Source organism: Budorcas taxicolor, chromosome 10 (assembly GCF_023091745.1).
Source record: "Budorcas taxicolor isolate Tak-1 chromosome 10, Takin1.1, whole genome shotgun sequence".
NCBI classification, from domain to species: domain Eukaryota; kingdom Metazoa; phylum Chordata; class Mammalia; order Artiodactyla; family Bovidae; genus Budorcas; species Budorcas taxicolor.
This window is the reverse complement of record NC_068919.1, coordinates 98,259,775-98,280,032: the sequence shown is the minus strand read 5'-3', so window position 1 is coordinate 98,280,032 and position 20,258 is coordinate 98,259,775. Positions and strand designations below refer to the sequence as shown.

The 20,258-nt window shown below is 53.2% G+C and overlaps 1 protein-coding gene across 1 annotated transcript in view; it reads left to right on the top strand.

The window, feature by feature from the left end:
- The window catches only part of PTPN21 (protein tyrosine phosphatase non-receptor type 21), a 74,135-nt gene extending 54,180 nt beyond the window's left edge, over positions 1 to 19,955 (top strand). Inside the window, exons 11-19 of the mRNA XM_052646218.1 lie at positions 1,888 to 1,948; positions 2,560 to 2,644; positions 6,380 to 7,677; positions 12,516 to 12,653; positions 13,782 to 14,003; positions 16,280 to 16,408; positions 16,572 to 16,806; positions 17,165 to 17,325; positions 17,557 to 19,955. Coding sequence (XP_052502178.1) covers positions 1,888 to 1,948; positions 2,560 to 2,644; positions 6,380 to 7,677; positions 12,516 to 12,653; positions 13,782 to 14,003; positions 16,280 to 16,408; positions 16,572 to 16,806; positions 17,165 to 17,325; positions 17,557 to 17,685 — 2,458 coding nt within the window. The 3' untranslated portion in view covers positions 17,686 to 19,955. The remainder of the gene's footprint in view (positions 1 to 1,887; positions 1,949 to 2,559; positions 2,645 to 6,379; positions 7,678 to 12,515; positions 12,654 to 13,781; positions 14,004 to 16,279; positions 16,409 to 16,571; positions 16,807 to 17,164; positions 17,326 to 17,556) is intronic.
- Positions 19,956 to 20,258: the final 303 nt, after the last annotated feature.

The window sequence follows — 20,258 nt, the reverse complement described above, 5'->3', positions numbered from 1 at the left end:
GGCTTGTTTTCTGTACCTGGAGGGCTGCAGTCCAGGGGCAAAGTGTCAGACACAACTTAGCAACTAAACAACAACAGTGTGCAGTTAGGGAGCGTTGTAAAAGAGAACGAACGCATACTAACATGTAGAATAGATAGTGGGAATCTGCTGTGACTCAGGGGACTCAGACCGGGGCTCTGACAACCTAGAGGGGCAGGAGCGGGGAGGGAGGCTCGAGGGAGGGGACCTGTGTATACCTGTGTCTGATCCATGTTGATGTATGGCGGAAACCAACGCAATTCTGTAATTGCTCTTCAATTAAAAATAAATTAAGGGGGGGGGAAACACTCAATACACCCTCTTGACTTTACTAATGTCTTACCAATGAATGTGGCTATGTTTGCAATCTAATGGAATTGATGTCTGTTTTATTTTTATTGCGGAATAATTACCGGTAGAATAGGAGTATCCTTTGGGAAAAAGACATCTATTTTTCATCAGCAATCTTAATATGTTCCAATGATAAACAAGTTATTTTAAAAAGTGTTTAATCAAAAAAAGTCAACTCATAAAAGCAGTTGCAGCTACATGACAGCTCCTATTAGGAATAATTTTCTTTTACCTCAAAAATCTTATAAAAATTAACTAATATTTAGGGATTTAATATAAGAAATTTGTTGTTACAGTGCTGAGAATAATTTTTGAGACTTAAGCTTGAGATGGTAAATTTACTGATTAAATGGAACTAATGTTCAGTTTGTGATTATGGATTTTCTAGTAGTTAGTCCTTAGGAACACTATAACCAAGGATGACATTTTTTGTAATCTGTAATTACATGTCACGTAAGCTTATGGGCCAGGAATAGACGCTCAAAGTTTTTTCAAAAAGTGCTTTGACAAAATTGCATCATGATCAAACCCAAGAATCCTATGTGTGTAGGTTCCTAGATCTTTTTCACAATAAAACTGACCACACACAGAAACAACAAAAATGCCTGCCTTTATCTTTGAAAGATAGATTCTGACGAAAGGAATTTTCTTTTGCTTATTTGTGACCTATGTTTATTCAAAGATGGAGCTTGCTCTGAATAGCTTAAAATCTCAAACTATCTGATAAATGTCAGCCAGGACTCCTGAATACTTTTCATTTCTTTTTTAAAAGTATACTTAGAACCAGAGAGAAGTTTCTTGCAAAGGAACGTAAATGGAGTTACCACCAGCCCACTGAACCAATGTTCCTCCTCTTTTGTTTTCCCTACCTTAGTTTCTTAGAGAAAATATATGTTCTTACAGAGAAGGGAATGGCAACCCACTCCAGTGTTCTCGCCTGGAGAATCCCACCGATGGAGAAGCCTAGTGGGCTACGGTCCAGGGGGTCACAAAGAGTCAGACATGACTGAGCAGCTAACACACATATCCCTAAGTTTCCCAAGTTCCCAGCTTGTCTCTTGATCATGTGTGTGGTCCGCGGCTCACAGGCTCTCCATCAAAGGCACTTCATTGCTTCTGGCTCTGAGGCTGGCAGCTGGCAGTCTGTCCTGAGCGCTGAGCCCGGCCCGCAGGAGAAGCGCGTTTACGCTGGCTCTTCCCTGGGGATGAGTCTGTGGCCTTCTCGCCTGGTGCCCCTCCGCTCTGCTGCCGGTCACTCCAGAGGGCCTGCCTGCGTGGAGTGGGGACAGCTCCTCCTGCCCAGCCCTGGGCTCAGCCAGGCGACTGACGGCTGTTCCACGAAGCTCAGACCCTGGAGTCCAGCCGGGGGACCGCCTGCCTTTTCTCTGATTGATGACTGGATGAGTTTGTCGCTTGGGAAGATTTATCCTTTTACTTTCTTATTAGCATGTTTAGGAAGATTGTGTGCATATGAGCGTGTGTATATGTGTTTCTCAAAGACGTGTCGTATTTTCACAGGCAAACACAGACCGTCATAGTGAACCCAGTTAGGAGGAGGTCTTCTTCGAGGCTGTCTCTGGTAAGAAAGAGGGAGAACTGCAGTTGCCTTTTTTTGTTTTAGTTCTCTCGCTTTCCTTAATAAAATAGGCTTTTAGTGGTGTTGGTTCTTAGTTTGAACTGTTAAAGTATGCTGACACGTGACCAAAGAAATGGTGATTTTCTACAACTTGAGCCTAATATTTATATATTTAACATTTGTTGTGTTATATATTTTAAAATATTAGGTCCAGCCTAATACTAAAGATGTTGACTATTAGCCAAGAGTAATCAGAAGTTAGTAGATATTTAAAATACTAGATGGTTCTGCTAATAAGATTAATTGTAGTACGTGTAAGTTTCTTCTAATCGATTGTTTATATAAGAGTTCAGGAGACCTCTCTCTGTCCCTGCTCTCTGGTGCTGGCTGCTGTCTGATAATAGAGCGCAGCGCTTAGCATTGCCTTTCTGGAAAACCCTGGAAAGGATCGACAGGGTAAGAGCTACAGGGTCTTGATATTTATTTTTCATATATAATACATCAGGCTCCTTCAGAAGTTTCTCAGTGAAGAGAAAGAAGCCAGAAAAGAACTGTTTACGCATATTTCCACGGACGACGTGTTTTAATCCTGTTTCCGACTTTCCGATTCTTAGCCCAAGCCGCAACCCTATGCGATGGCCGCCCCGCCCCAGCTGCACTATAATGGACATTACACAGAACCGTACGCCTCTTCCCTAGGTAAAGTACACCATTTCTGAAATGCCTTACAAAATTACTATAATTTGAATAAATCATGAAGGCTTGGAGATCTTGAAGCCAGGATAGTGTTTTGGCTGAAGTTATCACACAAATAACTTAAAAATTTAACTTCACGGAATTATTGTCACGATGATAGCCAACCTGGATTCATAAAAGAGGCTGCTGTTAGAGTCAGCTCTTTTTTTGGATGTGGATAGCAAACATGTAGTATCAGATTCCGATGCTCAGATTTGATCCTGAATTTGGCCCATGGGCACTCCTTCAGACTGGCTCCCAAGTCCTGTTAACATGTGCCCCGGGGGCTCTGAGCGCTTCTGTGATTTCGGGCCCCGGAGGTCCCAGGCTTGTTCCGTGTGTTTTCCTGCCTGAGACCTTCCCATTGTAAAGGGTTATTTTCCTCTATTGATGTTTATGTTTCAAATGATGGGCACATTGAGCTATGTGAAGACAGGGCCTCTGAAGCTGTATCTCCAGCATTCGTTTTACAGGCATTATTGCTTTACCCTGTCCCCAAGGCTCTGCTATAAAGGCGGGGAGATGGATGCAGAGAGGTAATTGCACACCCTAAGAAGCTTAGAGCCTAATAGAGGAGGATGGCGCGGTGCGCAGATGGCTTAGGTGCAGAGGGGACAGGCGTGTTGGGACGAGAGTGAGCTGGGCAGTCTGAGGAAGGCTTTCTGGAAAGAGGGGTGACTTTGAAAGGTGCGGAGTGGCGAGCTCCTGGGTGGGGCCGCTGCCCCTGCTTTTGTGGGGGTTAGTGACTGCCCCGGCACAGACGGCGAAGCGGGAGCTTGGCCTCACTCAGGCCCATAGGGGACTGTGGAGGGCGGCGTGAGGGGACCAGGAGGCAGGTGGTGGCGTGTTGTTGGTGCTGTGCCGTGTGTGTTGGGTGAGATTCTCCGGGCGGCGGGGGGGACAGAGTCGACTGTGGAGTCCCAGAGTGTACACCTCGGGGTGTTGCTGTTCCCTTCCTCACTGGCTTCTCCTCTTCCCACACTGCCCTCCTGTGGCTTTGACACCCGCCCCCCACCCCGAAAAGTCTCGCTCCTCTGCAGTGTGTTTCCTCCCCGGTCCTCCCTTTTTCTCCACCTGCGAGCCTCCTAATGTCTTTCCTCTCCCTCCAGACTGCAGCGTGAACTATCTTTTCTTTCATTTTCTCCCCACCTCTGAGGGTGCCACTGTGTGCCCCTTCTGCTTGCTGGTTCCCCCTTCCCCTCCCGTCTGTGCTGCTCCGCCAAGCTGCCCTCGCACACCCTCCTTCCCGGCGGACCCCGGCGTGCCAGCCTCTTCCGCGCGCTGGATGCTCTCCGCTCCTGCTCCCTCGGTGCTCCCTGCCCCCTTGGTGCTCTCTGCCCCGAAGGTCTGCCCAGGGCCCGCTCCCTCCGCAGGTATCCGGTTGATCTCTCTCATCCGCAGTTGGGGTCTCAGCGAAGAGGACTGTCTGCATTCCCCAGCCCACCTTCGTTCCTGAGCTCCAGCCCCACGCGCCCCCTGTCTAACAGCCTGGGGCCCATTCAGGGGGCCCCCAGGACCGCGGGCTGAGTGGGAGCACTCGGAATGTTATCCGCTGCCACCGCTTGCTGCAGTGGCGTCCTGGAGTCGAGCTCATCACCTGCTCCACCAGGCCCTTTCCCAGGTTCCCTGCTCCTTTACGGTGGAGTCACCCCCTGGTTCCGGGGATTGCAAACTGCTTATAATGTTTCTTTTCTTTCTTTTGCCTTCGGTACCCAGACAGTTGCAGATCCTCTTGCCTCTGATGAACTTCATGGAACATCTGTTCCATCTCTCTTCCTCCCTATCCCTCTGCTCCTGCCAATGCAGCCTTTTTTTTTTTTTTTTTGAGACCTCTCATGAGTCGCAGCATCACAGGCGCTGACGTTCTCAGTTCCCAGCCTCCCTGGTTCATCTGGCACTCAGCGGCTGGGCTCGTCCCATTGCCCTGACGATCGTCCATGTCTAGTGCTCAGCGTCCTCTGAGATGCCCCTCGGTGCTCCTGTTCCAGGCCTCACCCCCCGCACCCGCTCTGAGCCCTCTCCAGCCACGCTCTCTCTGCCGAGTCTCCCGGCTGCCCGCCCCGCTCCGCCACCCTCGGCGCCCTTTCCCTGCCTACCCCCTGCCCTGGCAGGAGGGCTCTGGGCGGGAGCCCCTTCCTTCTGGAAGGTTGGCCAGGGTGGTCGGAGGAGGAGGCAGGGGACTGCCTCTGTACCCGGTGCTCACATTCCCTTGACTGTGATTCCACAGGGAGGAGGGGACCCCGAGAGCACTCAGAGCCAGGGCGCCCGACGGGTGAAACTGCAGCCGCCCGCTCTCCAGGCCCCGAGCGCCGTGTGTCCTGGAGGTGTCCCTGACCCCATCGCTCAGCCCCAGCCGGCAGCGCTCCTTCCCTCCCCCAGCTCCTGTGACACTGGGCTCCTTCACTCGCGACTCTTCCCTCCTTCAGTTGCAACACTTCTTCCTTGGGTTCTCGTGATTTTTGTGCTTAGCTTTCCCTTTTTCTTTGGATCCTAATCATTCCCTACACCCTCCCTGCCCCGTTAGTTCTTAGCAGAGTCTTCTACACATGCAGACTCATAATTGGATAGTTTGGGGGGTGCGCAGAGCCGGACCAGCAGGTATTATGCTGGTCTAGATGGGCGGGGGTGAGGCTGAGCGAGCGTTGGCAGCTGTGAGGAGAGGGGGCGCCACAGACGCAGACCTCAGGGTGCTCTCGAGGCAGGAGAAGCGTGGTGCATCCACAGGGAGAGCATGAGCTGCCTCTGAGGCCCGTGTCTCCGTGGCTGTGTGCCCCGCCGGAATAGAAACCAGCATGAGCTGCTGGCCTGCTGTTCCCTTGGATAAAACCATCAGGAGGCTTTTGAGTCAGAAAAAGATTGTTTTTATCAATGGCAACTGTTCTCTGGTGGTCTTTCCCCTGAAGTGTTAAAAGTCACCCTCAATAGTTTTCCAGGTGAACTACAGGCTGAACTGAAGAAGCAGGCCTCCTTCCAGCCCAGGCAGGCACACACGCAGCCTCCGTGGACACATGAGGCTTCTGACTCTGCCCACTGTGACCCCAGTCTTACTCAGGCAGGGGCGGAGCCGGGGGTCTTTGCGGGGGTCTTCTTGGCTTCCTGCCCCTGCTGAGCTGTGCGGCTGCCAGTGACACTTGAGGACCTTGTGAGGCTTAGATCCTGCTGAACTCTTTGCCCTGTTATCTTCATTCTGGGGGAGTCCGCACAATCCGCCTCGAGTTTCATTTCAGGAAATGTTTGCAGATAGCTGGTGCTGGAACTCACTCAGCATCAGCAGGGCCACACACCTAGGGGTATTTCTGCTCTTAGCTCCCCAGAGTTCTGGAAAGCCTGCTTTGTCTCTAGTAAAACACACGCTCTTGACTTTCAGAAGAGGGCAGTGTTTTGTGGTATAGTTGTACTCTTAATGCTGAGCATAGATTTGGCTGTTCTTTACTGGGTGTGAGGTCCTGAATGCCACTCTTGGAGCAGGCAGAACCACCCCATTCTGGAGGTGAGGAGGTGAGGCGCCCAGAAACCGCATGTGCAGGGTCCGGCGGTGTGAGTAGAGCCAGGTCCCTTCAGCCTGGGGTTTCATAAACGTCATCGGTGTTCAGGCCGTCTCAGTGTTTGTCTTGAGTAATTGGTCTAAGTCAGTACATTCAGAAAAAAAGTCTCCTAATAGAATGCATGCTAACTGGCTTGTCCCGCCCGCCCCGCCAGATAACCTCTTCGTGACCAACCAGAACGGCTTCTACTGTCACTCTCAGACCAGCCTGGATCGCGCGCAGGTGGAGCTCGGCGGGCGCGTCCGCAACGGCAGCGTGTACAGCGCGCACAGCACCAGCTCCTTGAATAGCCCGCAGCCCTACCTGCAGCCCTCGCCCGGGTCCTCGAGCCCCAGCATCGCGGGCAGCGACGTCCTGAGGCCCGACTACGTGCCCTCGCACCGGCACAGCGCCCTGATCCCGCCGTCCTACCGCCCGACCCCTGACTACGAGACGGTCATGAAGCAGCTGCAGCGCGGCCTGGCGCCGGCCGAGCGGCAGAGCCGCTCGCTGCGGAACCTCAGCCTGGTGTACAGCCAGCCCGAGATCCGCGAGCACGCTCGCCCGGGCTCCCCGCCCACGGCCCCCGGCACCTTCAGCCTCAGCCACAGCTTCCACAGCCCGGCCCCCTACCCCTACGCCTCGGCGGCCGGGCGGCGCCCGGGGTTGGGCGCCGTGAGCGTGCCCGAGCTGACCAACGCGCAGCTGCAGGCGCGTGACTGCCCGGCGCCCAGCATCCTGAGGACGCAGGTGTACCGCCCGCCGCCCCCCTACCCGCACCCGCGGCCTGCCAACAGCACCCCGGACCTGTCCCGCCAGCCGCCCATCAGCAGCAGCAACCCCGACCTCATCACGCGCCGCGTGCACCACTCAGTGCAGACCTTCCAGGAGGACAGCTCGCCGGTGGCGCACTCGCTGCAGGAGGTGAGCGAGCCGCTGACGGCTGCCCGGCGCGCGCGGCTGCAGAAGCGCAACAGCCTCGAGCTGGCCGGCCTGGTGCACGGCCTCGAGGGCCTGCGGCTGCAGGAGAGAGCCGCGCCGGCCCTGGCGGCGGGGGAGCGGGCGCTGCGAGCGGAGGACGGCGCCGGGCCGCGGGGCAGCCTGCGAGGCGGGCACGGGAAGTCCCTGTCCGACGCCACCGTGCTGATCCACAGCAGCGATGAGGACGAGGACGAGGACCCCGAGGAGGGGCCTGCGCCGCCGCCCGGCCCCCGGGGTGGCCGCCCCCCAGACGCCCCCCACACCGCGCCCCTGGCCCCCGGGCCCCTGCACATCCTGGAGCCCCAGGCCCCGGGGGCCGCGCCTGGGGAGGGCCCGCGGCCCCGGAGGGACGGGCTCTTGTCGCCATCTGCGTCCGAGTCGGACCTCACCACGTCGGGGAGATACCGCGCCCGGAGGGACTCCCTGCAGAAGAGGCCAGCGTCCGATCTCTCCGCGAAGAAGAACGCAGTGGAAGGGCTTCCGCCGCTGGGGGTGAGCCGTGTGTGGTGCAGGGTGGGCGTGGGGGCCTCACCCCAGAGCGTGGTGCCCCCTACAGACCTGCCCTTCTCTGCATCGTCTACCCTTTGTCCCTCTTGTCTTTGACTTCCACGAGTTCTGTCTTTCATCTTTTTCTTTTGAACTTCTTTCGAACAGCCCCATAGCCCAGTAGACACACACATTTTACCCTATTTTTGCTTTCTTTTGGAACACTCTGAGTTTGATTATCTATGGAAATGATGGGGATTGAATCTTGGTGACATTTCTAGAGATAATAGCTTAGACCCAGGGAAAGGTGGACGTAGGAGGCTCTGTGGAGTGGGATAGGAACAGTGAATGGGCGGTCTCCAGAAGGCGGTGCGAGGGAAGAGGAGTGAGGATTTCACCACTGTCCAAGACTGCCTTGTGAGCCACTGGTAAAAGCAGCCTTTGGTGACGCAGGCCCAGGGCTGCTGCGGCTCCGTGGGCTCCTGTGGGCTCAGGGAAGCTCCCCTGAGGTGTCCTTAGTGGGTTGTGTGTGTCACGGTCTGTGGGTGCGGCTTAAACTGCTGCGCTGTGACCTCCAGGGACTGGAGGGTGATTCTGGGCTGCTTCACCAAGACGGAAAAACCCGAGCACCCCAGATGTCTTTAAAAGAGAGGCTGAGGGAGCTGAGAGCCCAAGGAAGGCCCCTGGTAGAAGATGCAGCTCCGTCATACTCGGTGTGATGAAGCACGCTGATTTACGCACTTTGTTATCCACTTGAGGCCAACTAGAAGACAGCATAACGTCATCTCTAGCTGGTGAAGGCCATTCCCAGAGCACTCCTGCTTCACTGCATCCGGCTTACAACAGGCCTATTGTCTCCACAGATGAGAAAGTGGACTCTGCGATACTAACTTTCCCACGGTCACACAGCTGGTGAGGGACCGGAGTTTAAACCCGTGTTTATCTCTGTAGCTGGTTCTCCTCTCTTCTACACTGTTCTGCATAGAGGTTGTATTGTATATTTTTAAATATTGTATACAGACCCGAGTTCGATCCCTGGGTCAGGACGATCCCCTGGAGAAGGACTTGGCAACCCACTCCAGTATTCTTGCCTGGAGAATCCCATGGACAGAGGAGCCTGGCGGGCTGCCGTCCACGGGTCGCAAAGCGTCGGACACAGCTGAGCAACTAACACACATTTCATTAAGTAGCAGTTGCTTGTCTCAGCCTTGCTCTTCTCTGTCTTCCCACTGAAGCCTTTTCGCTGCGAGGCCCTCAGTGTTGCCCAGGCATTGGTAGCGTTTTTGTGTCTGCGTGTCCGCTCTGGGCCATCTGGCTGCCCGACTCAGGCTCCGCTCTGCTCAGGCCTCCATTCCCCATGCCCAGGGCTCTTGCCAGGCAAAAGTGATGCATTAGCCTCTGCACTCCGTCTCCCAGGTGTCCCCCATGTCCTGGCAGCTGGGGCCTCTGCCTCCCGGTTCTGCTGGTCAGCGTGCTCAGACCGGAGGGCCCATCACAGATGTGGGCCTGGCCTAGTGTATTATTAGATCCTCTGAGTCGTCACAAACATCTTCACAAGCAGGAGGAAAATTAGCACGGTACTACAGTGGTTGTGAAATAGATGAATGTACGCAGACCCGAATGACTAACAGTTAGTGCCAGGATTTACATCTGTTTTCTCTGAATGGCTTTGAACTGTAAGTTTGTCTTGGAAAATCAGTTACTTCCCATTTGGCTGCGCAGAATTTCTGTTGCTGTGCATGGACTTTCTCCAAGGGCGGCTGGCAGGAGCCGCTCTGTAGTGGTGGGCAGGCTGCTCACCGCGGGGGCTCCTCGGGGCTCTGGGTGTGCAGCGGGGGCTCCTCGGGGCTCTGGGTGTGCAGGCAGTGGGGGCTCCTTGGGGCTCTGGGTGTGCGGGCGGCGGGGGCTCCTCGGGGCTCTGGGTGTGCGGCTTCGGTGGCTGTGGCCCAGGCTCGGTCGCTGCGGCTTAGTTGTTTCGAGGCGTGTGGGATCTTCCCGGACCAGGGGCTGAACCCCCCCCCGTGTTTCCTGCCTTGGCAGGTGGATTCTCCTCTAAGTTGATTTTTAATTTTTCCTGGGAGTACATCCTTACTCAACTGCCTAACAGTAAAGGCCAGTGTCTCAGGTTGGCTGAAGCGGAGGGGGTGGCCCAGCGTCGGTGATTCGAGGCGGGACAGGTCGTGGATGTGTCTGCGGGATGAAGTAGCTCAGCCTGAGTCTTCACCAGCTGGTCCGGCCCTCTTGTAGTTGACACTCTTCACTGATTACATCAAGAACTGTGCCTGTTTCTTAATGTGGGGCCTGAGTCTGACCCCAGATGAGTAGAGTCCAGTATTCAAGCCTGTTGTCCCTCTAGTTTTTGAATGGGCCCAGGGAGTTCTGCTGAATCTGAGGACTTTGATTTGGGTTCGCTAAAGGTACAAAATGCCCCTTCCTTGGCACGGAGGCCTCCGGTGTCGACCATGTGACTGGGTTATGCTCTCGCTCTCCTTGTTTGCGGCCTGTGAGCTTAGTTGCCCCGTGGCAGGTGGAATCCTCCCAGACCGGGGATTGAACCTGTGTCCCCTGCATCGGCCGACAGACTCCCAACCACTGAACCACCAGGGAAGCCCCCCCACCCCCACCCCCGCCCCTTCAAATAAGGAACGTTCTTACTTGAAGAACGTGAATGGCAGCCGTGGGCTGGGAATAGGCACAGGACCTACGAGTGGGAAACTCGGCTCTGAGTCCAGACCTTGCTGTTCACTGGCTCTCTCCCAGGGGCCGGGCCCTTCTCACCCAGCCCCTCGGCTCCTCCGTACGTGACCCGGGACAGGCACCCCTCCTCTGTCTCCTGCGATGGGGTGGTAGGTCCCATGGAAGGTTAGGCTCAGAAAGGGCTTCTGAGTTCTGTCAAGCAGCATGACTGACTTGAATGCAGGGTTTCTACTGTTTTGACCCTGTTTAGCATATACAAGGAGGCAGCTAGCTGGTATGACCTTGGACCAAGAACTTAATCTCTCTGACTCCTGTTTTTTCATTTGTAACTGAGACAACCCCACAGAGTTGTTGGAGGGAAAAAAGTGAGGTCCTGGCTCATAGAAAGTGCTCCGTCAAGTTTAACTTATTACTGTGAGGTTGGATCATACATTTAAGTGACTGACTTCCCAAGAGCTGGAGTCCAACCCCCTGCTACTCCTCTGACCACCCCCCACCCCGCCCCGTTGTAACTCCCGGTTGCCTTTGTTGTTTAATGGCGACCACAGGCGAATGAACACACAGTGTGAATTATGGTTGTGGAGGTTTAGTACTAAAAACAGTGAAATGAATTGCAGACAGCAGGAACATGGCGGAGTTCTCCACCCGTCTCCACCTGCAGGGACGTGATTGCTGTCAGGCAGAGGTGGATTGGTTTGAATGCTTATGTGTTTACAGGAAGAATTTCTGTCTCACCCTCAGTCTTGCGTGGTGGTTCTCATGCGAGAAACCACCATTTGGCCTGTACATTTAAAACCATGTCCTCTGAGGGCTAAGTGAGGGGTGTTTGGGGTGAGTTTTTACTGTAAGCCCCTTTCTTCAAATACTGGCTCTAGAGCTGGCCTTACCAGTCACCCAGCACATGGGTGCCGGGGCGTTTCAGTCCTTTTCAGGCTGAGAAGTGCTGGGGCCACTTCTCCTGGCTGTCGGGACCTGAGTTTTCCATTTTTGGGCTCTTGTGGGGGTAGATGGACATTAGCCGTGTGGGAGAATTGGCACCCTGGACCGTGGCAGACGCCACCCGTCAGCACGGCCCCCACTCCCCCCACAGCCCAGTGTTAGCCGCTCACCCGCCTCCCGCACACCTGAGAAATCTGACGTTGTCACCCAAGCAGGGACCTTGTCGTCTGTGTGCCTCCCTCTCCGTCTCCCTCCAAGGCTGACAAAGTGAAGTCGCTCAGTCGTGTCCGACTCTTAGCGACCCCGTGGACTGCAGCCAATCAGGCTCCTCCACCCATGGGATTTTCCAGGCAAGAGTACTGGAGTGGGTCGCCATTGCCTTGCTGACAGAGCTGGGGCAAAGGTGATCTCATTTATGACACAGAACTGAGGAAGCCATCTCTGTCCGAGTAGGGCTGCTGTCATTATGATTATATCCCGTGGCTTCCCAGGAGCTATAGACTATTAAAGAGGACTTGGCATTCCTGGGCTCGCTTGCCTTCGAGAGCAAAATTGCCGGCTTGAAGAAACACCAGTTTTCAGAAGACAGAATTCCGCGGATGCCCTCTCTCATACCCTCTCCTGGTGTAATGATGGAGATTGCGGCCCTGCCGTTTTCTTCACTTGAAAATGGGGCGTTTGCCAGAAGTGTGGTAGTCTAACCCCAGTCATGCAAGTCTGCCACAGAATGTAGAAGATGATAGAGCCGCCGTAGAAAGCACTGGGAAAGAAACTGTTTAATGTGTGAGAGCTTTTACTACAGGCAGGCCACCACATTTAAACCCTTTCCGTGGACTACAGCTGGTTTTCATGCGTGTCACAGTTTGACATTCAGGAGGACCCCGAGTGAATGGGGTCCAGTGAATCCTGTGAAGGAATGCCGTCCGCTCGGAACCTCACCTTCCATTACAACAGAGCCCTGAAACCAGCTGCATTTCAAAACCTTCTATCTGGAAGACTTATCAGGGCTTTGGCCTTGAATGGAATGTCTTCCTCCTCATATTTGTGAAACAAGTGTGTGTGTGTGTAGGAGTGTCATCGCTCCTGCGGTTGTTGCTTTAGGAGAACCCGCCCTCCCTGTTTGTTTCGTCTTCAGTCCACTGAAATCTCTTCTCAGAGGGATTGTACGCGTGTATGTTTGATATATACACCTGTAACTATTTTTGTAGGGAATGAAAAAGAGCCGAGGAGATGCAAAAAAAATCGGTCCTCTCAAATTGGCTGCTCTAAATGGACTCTCCCTGTCTCGACTGCCGCTGCCCGATGAGGAGAAGGACGTACCGGCCAGAGCTACTAACGACGAGCGGGTACGTACGGGACCCCAGGCCGCCCGCCTTCTCGGGGCCGGCCGAGGCTGCAGAGCTGCCTTCCTGAGAATCTCCTGGGTTGTCTAAGCCGTTTGATAATCATAAAGGAGTGTTAGGAACTTTGTCACCTGGACTGCAAAACTGGGGCAAGCTTATAGCTAATGCCTCGATAGATCATTTCAGGCTAAATGTTGATTTCTGTCTGTTGGCTTCTGGCTGTCGTTCTTTACCTTCTTGTGGCCGTAAAGTGAGAGAAATCAGCAACTGCATGTGAGGACTCATAGGAAAGAAAGACAGTGACTGCTGTCCTGACATCGAAAACTTTTACCAGTGGACAACTACTGAGGTTTTCAAAACTTTCTTTGTGACTGAGATGTATTTGCTGTGAGGCTCTATTCTGTCAAAATTAGGCAGGCATGAATTATGCTAAGCAAAAGTTACTTTGCTTACACCTGGATCCTGGAGATAATTTCCAACTTGACTATTTTCAGTGTTTTATGTATCATATGACAAAGTTGAAGCACTTGTTCATAGAAGTTGGAATTAATTATCCTACTCTAGGATTTACTGTTCTCCAGGAGAATTTTCTGTTCTTAAGACGTCGGGTAATTTAAAAAAATTTTTTTATATTGAAGTATAGCCAGTTAACAATGTTATGATATTTTCAGGTGGACAGCACAGGGACTCAGCCATCTGTGCACATGTATCCATTCTCCCCCAAACTCCTCTCCCATCCAGGCTGCCACCTGATATTGAGTAGAGTTCCCCGTGCTATGCAACAGGTCCTTGTCGATTATCCATTTTAATTATAGCAGTGTATACAAGTCAGTCCCAGACTTTCTAAGGGGGTCAAGTAATTGACTATAGATTTAGAGAAAATGAATTCAATGAGTTATTCGAGAACAAGTTTAAACAGAACTTTGCATTATATTTCTCACCAAGAAGATCATCTCATTTCTCCTTTCGTTGTAATGACTTGTTAAGCTTACCTTTGGTTTCATCTAGAATTTTCAGTATTGGAGAACACTAGACTTAAGGCAGAAAGCGAGCTTTCAGACGTGCAGTCAAGATGCGGCTGTGTGTGGCATGGGACTGCAGTCATATCCCTTCTCACTCTGTGTTTTCCAGTGTAAAATTCTGGAACAGCGGCTAGAACAGGGAATGGTATTCACAGAATATGAAAGAATTCTTAAAAAGCGGCTAGTTGATGGCGAGTGCTCAACAGCACGCCTCCCTGAAAATGCAGAAAGAAATCGGTTCCAGGACGTGCTTCCCTACGACGACGCCAGGGTGGAGCTAGTCCCGACTAAGGAGAACAACACCGGCTACGTCAACGCCTCCCACATCAAGGTGAGGGGAGTGTTAGAATGGCAGGGTAGAGTCCTCAGTTAAATCTTCAACACGAGTGGTGAGACTTGTTTTAAAAAAACACCCTTGTTTTGAACCATTTTGACACAGTGTTCTGCAGGCTGGGAAATCCGTACCCCAGGGCGGGATGGTGTTTGGTCCCTCTGCCCCCAGCATCGTGCCCAGGACTTCAGGGCCACTCGTTTGTCTGCCGGTAGCACTTGGTGCTTCTGAATCTGAAGCCCTCTCTCTAGCTCACAGATTCTCTCAGGAGCGGCTGAATGGCTCGTTTTTCCTTGTTATGCACCTCTGTGCATTTTGATGTAACACGTGTGTATTGGATGGTGTCACCAACACCGTCCCTCACACTGGAGCCGTCTGTGCTCCTTGCCCACTCTCTCCTTTTTAAACACCGTTTTTGTTCCCTGGGCAAGCGGTGCTGCTCCCTCCCCCAACCCCGCCCCGCCCCGCCCCGCCCCACCCCGCCCCGCCCCGCCCCGCCCCACCCCACCCCGCCCCGCCCCGCCCCGCCCCACCCCGCCCCGCCCCGCCCCAAAACAGGGTAATGCCGTTTACCTGAGGTAGCCTTACACCCAGTGAAGTGGAAAAAGGGATGGTCCATACGGGGACGGTGAGAAAAGCCGGAGGCTCTGTCTTCTCCGTCTCCGCAGCCTCTGTTCACACTGGCTGCACAGTCCGTTCCTTACTCTGGAAAGAAGACATTTCTTTCCAGTGAGTGAATGAGAAGGTATCCACGATCAGGTGTTATCTCTCTTCTTTCCCACATTTTATTCAGTCTGCAGTTGACGTTGGATGAGAGCCATTTCACAAGTGAGACTTCCCGGAGACCCAGCAGTCTGCTCTTGACAGTCTTTGGGAATGTGTGCATAAGATTTTTATTTTAAAAAACTTTTTATTTTGTATTGAGGTGTAGCTGATTAACCATGCTGGGATAGTTTCAGGTGCACAGTGAGGGGACTCAGCCAGACACATACAGGCATCCATTCTCCCCCAAACTCCCTCCCCTGCAGGCGGCCACATAGCACTGAGCAGAGTTCCACGCGCAAACTTTGCTCTCTAGGCGGCGCTAGTGGTAAAGAACCCACCCCCCAATGCAGGGGCCATAAGAGGCCTGGGTTCGATCGCTGGGTTGAAAAGATCTCCTGGAGGTGGGCACGGCCCCCCACTCCAGTATTCTTGCCTGGGGAATCCCATGGACAGAGCAGCCTGGAGGGCTACAGTCCATGGGGTTGTGCGGAGTTGGGCGTGACTGAGGTGACGTATTTAAAAACGGAGCATTTCTTTGGTATCCCGTCTCCCGTGACTGGATGGGCGAGAGAAGAATGCTGAGGCTCTGTGGTGGTATTTCGAGATCTTCAGCCACAGCGGGAGGAACTCCCAGATCACCCCGTAGCGGGCGGTGTGGGCCGCTGCCCTGACCTCCGAGTCAGGAAGGCATCGCCCCTCCGGCCCCGAGCCCCTCCGCCTGGTCCTTGTTCGCTGTGGGGCCTGGGGCCCGTGGGAGGTGGGGGCGTGACTCCGCTGCCCTCTTAGTCCCAGGGTTGACCCAGGGCAGCCCGGAAGCGGTTACAGCCATCACTCAGTAGTGGGGGAGCTGAGATATAACCCCATTTCCTGACTACAATTCTCATAATTATTAGAATGTTTTCAAGGAGGTTTTCAATCTCAAGTGGAAATTTAGTATCGTTATCTGGAGTGATCCTGACTCAGAAGTTCAGAGGAGAACTCCTTAGGTAGGAAGAGATTCCCCCCCGCTGTCCCCCCGCCCCTGGAAATTTGACATCTGACTTAGGTTTTCGACTTAAATGCTTGCACTTGATCCTAGCGTGTATTGTACTTCACGAGGGAAGGCTGGCTTTGAACTTTGGGCTGTGACGATGCTGATGTTATTTTTGGAAGAACCAGCACGCAACAGCAGGAATGACAGCCATTTATTGAGACCCTGTCACGTGCAGGGCGTTGAATATGTTGGCTTGAGCAATCCCAACCACATGAGGGCAGGGAGTATTTTTATTCAGATGAGGACTGAGATTTGGAGAGGTTAAGAAAATCGTCCCAGGTCACATATAGATATTATGCAGACTCATCACGCTTATGCTTATAAAAGTGCCAGTAGTGGAAATCACACTAATAAGGAAAAAGACTAAGGTGAAAGTCTCTGCCTGAATAGTTCAGTTCGCTTTGTAAGTTTTTCCATGAACAGATGTATACGCGTGGGTCACACACTCTCGTTTCTAAAAGCCCCTTTCTGATTTCAGGTCTCTGTCAGCGGGATCGAATGGGGCTATATCGCCACCCAGGGACCACTGCAGAACACCTGCCCGGACTTCTGGCAGATGGTGTGGGAACAGGGCGTCGCGATCATAGCCATGGTGACGGCCGAGGAGGTGAGGCCTCTCTTCTCTAGGCCTCGCGGCCTCGGGCGGACGGTGGCGGGAACGCTGTGGGCCTGACTTTAGAGAAGGGGGCGGGGGCGCGGGTCCGAGTCTCCAGATGGCTCCCCGCGAGGGGCGCCCGCGGCCGCGCTTCTGAGCGCTCTGTCTCCGACAGGAGGGCGGAAGGGAGAAGAGCTTCAGGTACTGGCCGCGCCTCGGCTCGAGGCACAACACCGTCACCTACGGGCGGTTCAAGATCACCACGCGCTTCCGCACGGACTCCGGCTGCTACGCCACCACGGGCCTGAAGATGAAGCACCTGCTCAGCGGGCAGGAGCGGACCATCTGGCACCTGCAGTACACCGACTGGCCCGAGCACGGCTGCCCCGAGGACCTCAAGGGCTTTCTGTGTAAGCGCCTGCGCTCGGCGCCGGGAGGGCCGCCGCGGAGCCAGACTGCCTCCGCATTGCTGCATGCAAGGCTGGGCTTGTTTTAACCTGACCATTTCAAGCGTCCAGGGGAAAGCGTAGCAGAGGAGGTTTCAGCGTTTCCCTTGGTTACTCGGCAGCAGGCAGGTCTGGCCCCTGGAGAGTTTTGCGTTTTGGGGGAGCGCAGGTAGAGGCCCGGGCTCGCCGAGGCCGGCTGCCGGCCAGTCGCCGGGCCTTCACCGGCGCCCGGTGCCGTGCGTCTGCGGCCGCCGCCCCAGCGGTGGGGACGGCCTGCTGGGCCTGTGCCTCTGTGTCTGTCTGAGCCACCCGTGTCTCACAGCATACCTCGAAGAGATCCAGTCCGTTCGACGCCATACAAACAGCACGAGTGAACCCAGAAGCCCCAGCCCCCCGTTGCTGGTCCACTGCAGTGCCGGCGTGGGACGGACAGGCGTCGTCATTCTGTCGGAGATCATGATCGCCTGCCTGGAGCACAACGAGGTGCCTGCTCCTCTGTGGGCGCGGGAGAGGGGGGCCGCGCGCGGGGCCGGGCCGGGAGGGGCCCCCGCCGCCCGTGGCCTGCCGGGGCTTCCCGCACAAACGTGCTCGGGCTTCTCCGCAGGAGACTCCGAGGAGCCAAGAGGCTGCAGCCAGGGTCCCCCCGGGACCGCCCGCCCCCCGCGGTCTCGGGGAGCCGCACCCTCACCCCGCTCCCCTCCCCCGCCCCCCCAGGCGCTGGACGTCCCGCGGGTGCTGGATATGCTGCGGCGGCAGCGGATGCTGATGGTGCAGACCCTGTGCCAGTACACGTTCGTGTACCGCGTGCTCATCCAGTTCCTCAGGAGCTCCCGGCTCATCTAGGCCCCGCGTTCGCCGGGACGGTCACGGAGGCGTTCACAGCCCGGGAAGGACGGAGACGTGCTGGCCGACGTGCGCTTTCTCGGGCGCAGCGTCGGGTGTAGGCGGGAGGAGCGCGGGGCGTCGCGTCGGGATGAGCCGCCGGGAGGAACCAGCCGGGCGGAGGTGGAGGGGCCGCGCCGGGAAGGACGGTGCCCGAGGGCAAGGCCGCGGTTCCCGGCGCCCCTCTGTCTGACTTGCAGATCTTGCACACGTGTGGAGACTGTATTTTCTCGATCAGTTCTCTCTGTTTTACTGAAGCTGTGCTGGGCAGTTCTGGCAATCACTAAGGCATATAGTTTTCTATCTTAAGCTAGTTTTTGATAATGGAATTTTATTTTATGATGAAAATATTTGGGGTTTTCTTGTTGAGAAACTAAACTTTCCGTGGGGCTGATCCACAGATGTGAGTGGTTCCTGGATAACTTTGTATTTAAAACCATGTTATTTTGTTATTTTTTAAAAAAACCTTGGGTACTTAACAGTTAAGTTACCAAACCCAAAACTACAACAAGAATCCAAAAGTGTTATTTTTGAAACATAAAAAGCATTTTTATATTCAGAAAATTTTTTAACCCTAAAAGTTCTTTATATTTGTACCTTCTATATTTTCCAAGCAAGAGTTTAACTCATTAAGGTACGGAAATGAGTCAGTTAATGTAAGTTAACATGGGGAATAAAGGCACATTTTTTAATACGTGTATGAGAATAATCAGAATCACTATTTTTTTTCAGTATTATTCATAAACCCAAATGTGTTTGTTTGTTTGTTTTTTTTGGTTGAAAATGAAGTGAAAAACAGTTGCATAAGATGGTTTTAAGCACTTTTTTTGATTGCGAACAAATCTGAGTTTTTAATATATATGTTGCTTTGTAGGTGAAACTGCATAACAGCAGACATATTGAAAGTGTTTTGGAAGGGATCAGGGGTCAGAGTACTGAGGATGACTAGGAGGTGCAGAGGAAGCGCAGGAGATGCAAATTGCCTTTGTCTTTACAAAGCACGCAGTGTCACCTGCACTCAGACTGAGCCGCGGGCGGAGCAGGGTTCGGAAAGAATGGGTGACACTCCCCCCGCCCCGCCCCGCCGTAGGTACCCCCTGGGAAACTCAGGGCCTGTCATGGGCAACAGCTCCCTCTGTTTCCTTGAAGTTCTTCCACCTAAAACTCTTTTTTTTTTTAAACAAATGAAGTTTATATTATTGAAGCCATGAAGAGGCTTTGTTTTCTTTTGCCTGAAAGAAGGGAGGAGTTTGTTAATAGTCTCACCTCTTCTTCCAAAACCACAGCCCAGACCTGTGGGGCCATCGGAGATGACCGTGGTGTCCAGGACGTCCCGGGGTTTCCTCTCCTTCCCAGGGCTCCCCCTCCTCCGCGCCCCCCAGACCCCTTTTAGGCCCCTCCCCGCGGGCAGGGGGACTGCGAAGCGCTCGTCCCCGCCGCCGAGGAGGTGGTGGAGTTCTGGCCCGCGCGTTTAGCTGAGGAGCCCTCTCTTCCTTCCGGAGACCGCTTCTCCAACACGTCAAGCTTCCCAAACGTCAAACCCAGGGTTACTTCCCCCAGTGAACGGTATCCGAGGGACGTTCCGATGCCCGGGTTCACTCCTGAAGCGGTTCTGCTCACTGTGGTCACCCCTGACCACAGCTGTGAGACTGGGTTGCCTTCAAACAGCTGTCCCTGCCTAACTCTGCCCCAGAAACCAACCCCTGAAGAGGAAATGCAGGCAGCATCAATGAAAGTGAATATTGAAAGTGGGCAAGAATTGATTTTAAGTCTAAAATGATTTTAAAGAACACTGGACCGAAGTGTGGATGTTCAGAGCGAGCTCCCCGGGAGAATGGATTCATCATTTCTTATTGCAGTGTTCCCCATCTCCACACCAGGTCAAGGACAGGTGTGCTTCTGATACTTTTTTCTTCCACTGGTATTTTTTTTTTAATGCTTTTCTGTCAGGTTTAAACATTTTGAAGTGTCCCATTGACAAGAACATATTGTAAAACAAAAATTTTAAAGAGTAATATATGATATGTTTGTGTTCCTGCTATAATTTGATTATAAGAAAATTATGAGGGCTAAGTTACACTGTATAAATGTCACTCTTAAAACTCGCATGTTTGACATAGCTTCTAAGACCCATGTAATTTCTTTGTGTCCCTTTTGAATTTTTAAACTTTTGATGAACAGTTAGAGAATATGAAAGTATTTCTGAATAAAAATAAATCTACATTTCTGGACTTTTGAAGTAATATGATTTTCAAGGTCAAACTGTAGAATGTTGAGGTTTCATTGGCTCACCATGTCTGAGTTGAGGATTTTCTGTCTGCCAAACTTACACAGGGCTTCAGTATTTTAGTGTCTTTTATTTGTTTGTTGATATTCTTAGTTTCCTATCAAAATTACCAAAATGTGCATTTTCACACAGAGTAGGATGCAAACCAGTGTTTTCCAGTGACGAGTGCTGGCATCTCTGGCATCACTTCTCCTGATCAGTGGGATCTTTAGATAAAATGCTCCGGTGGATAGTTTTGAACACGGGA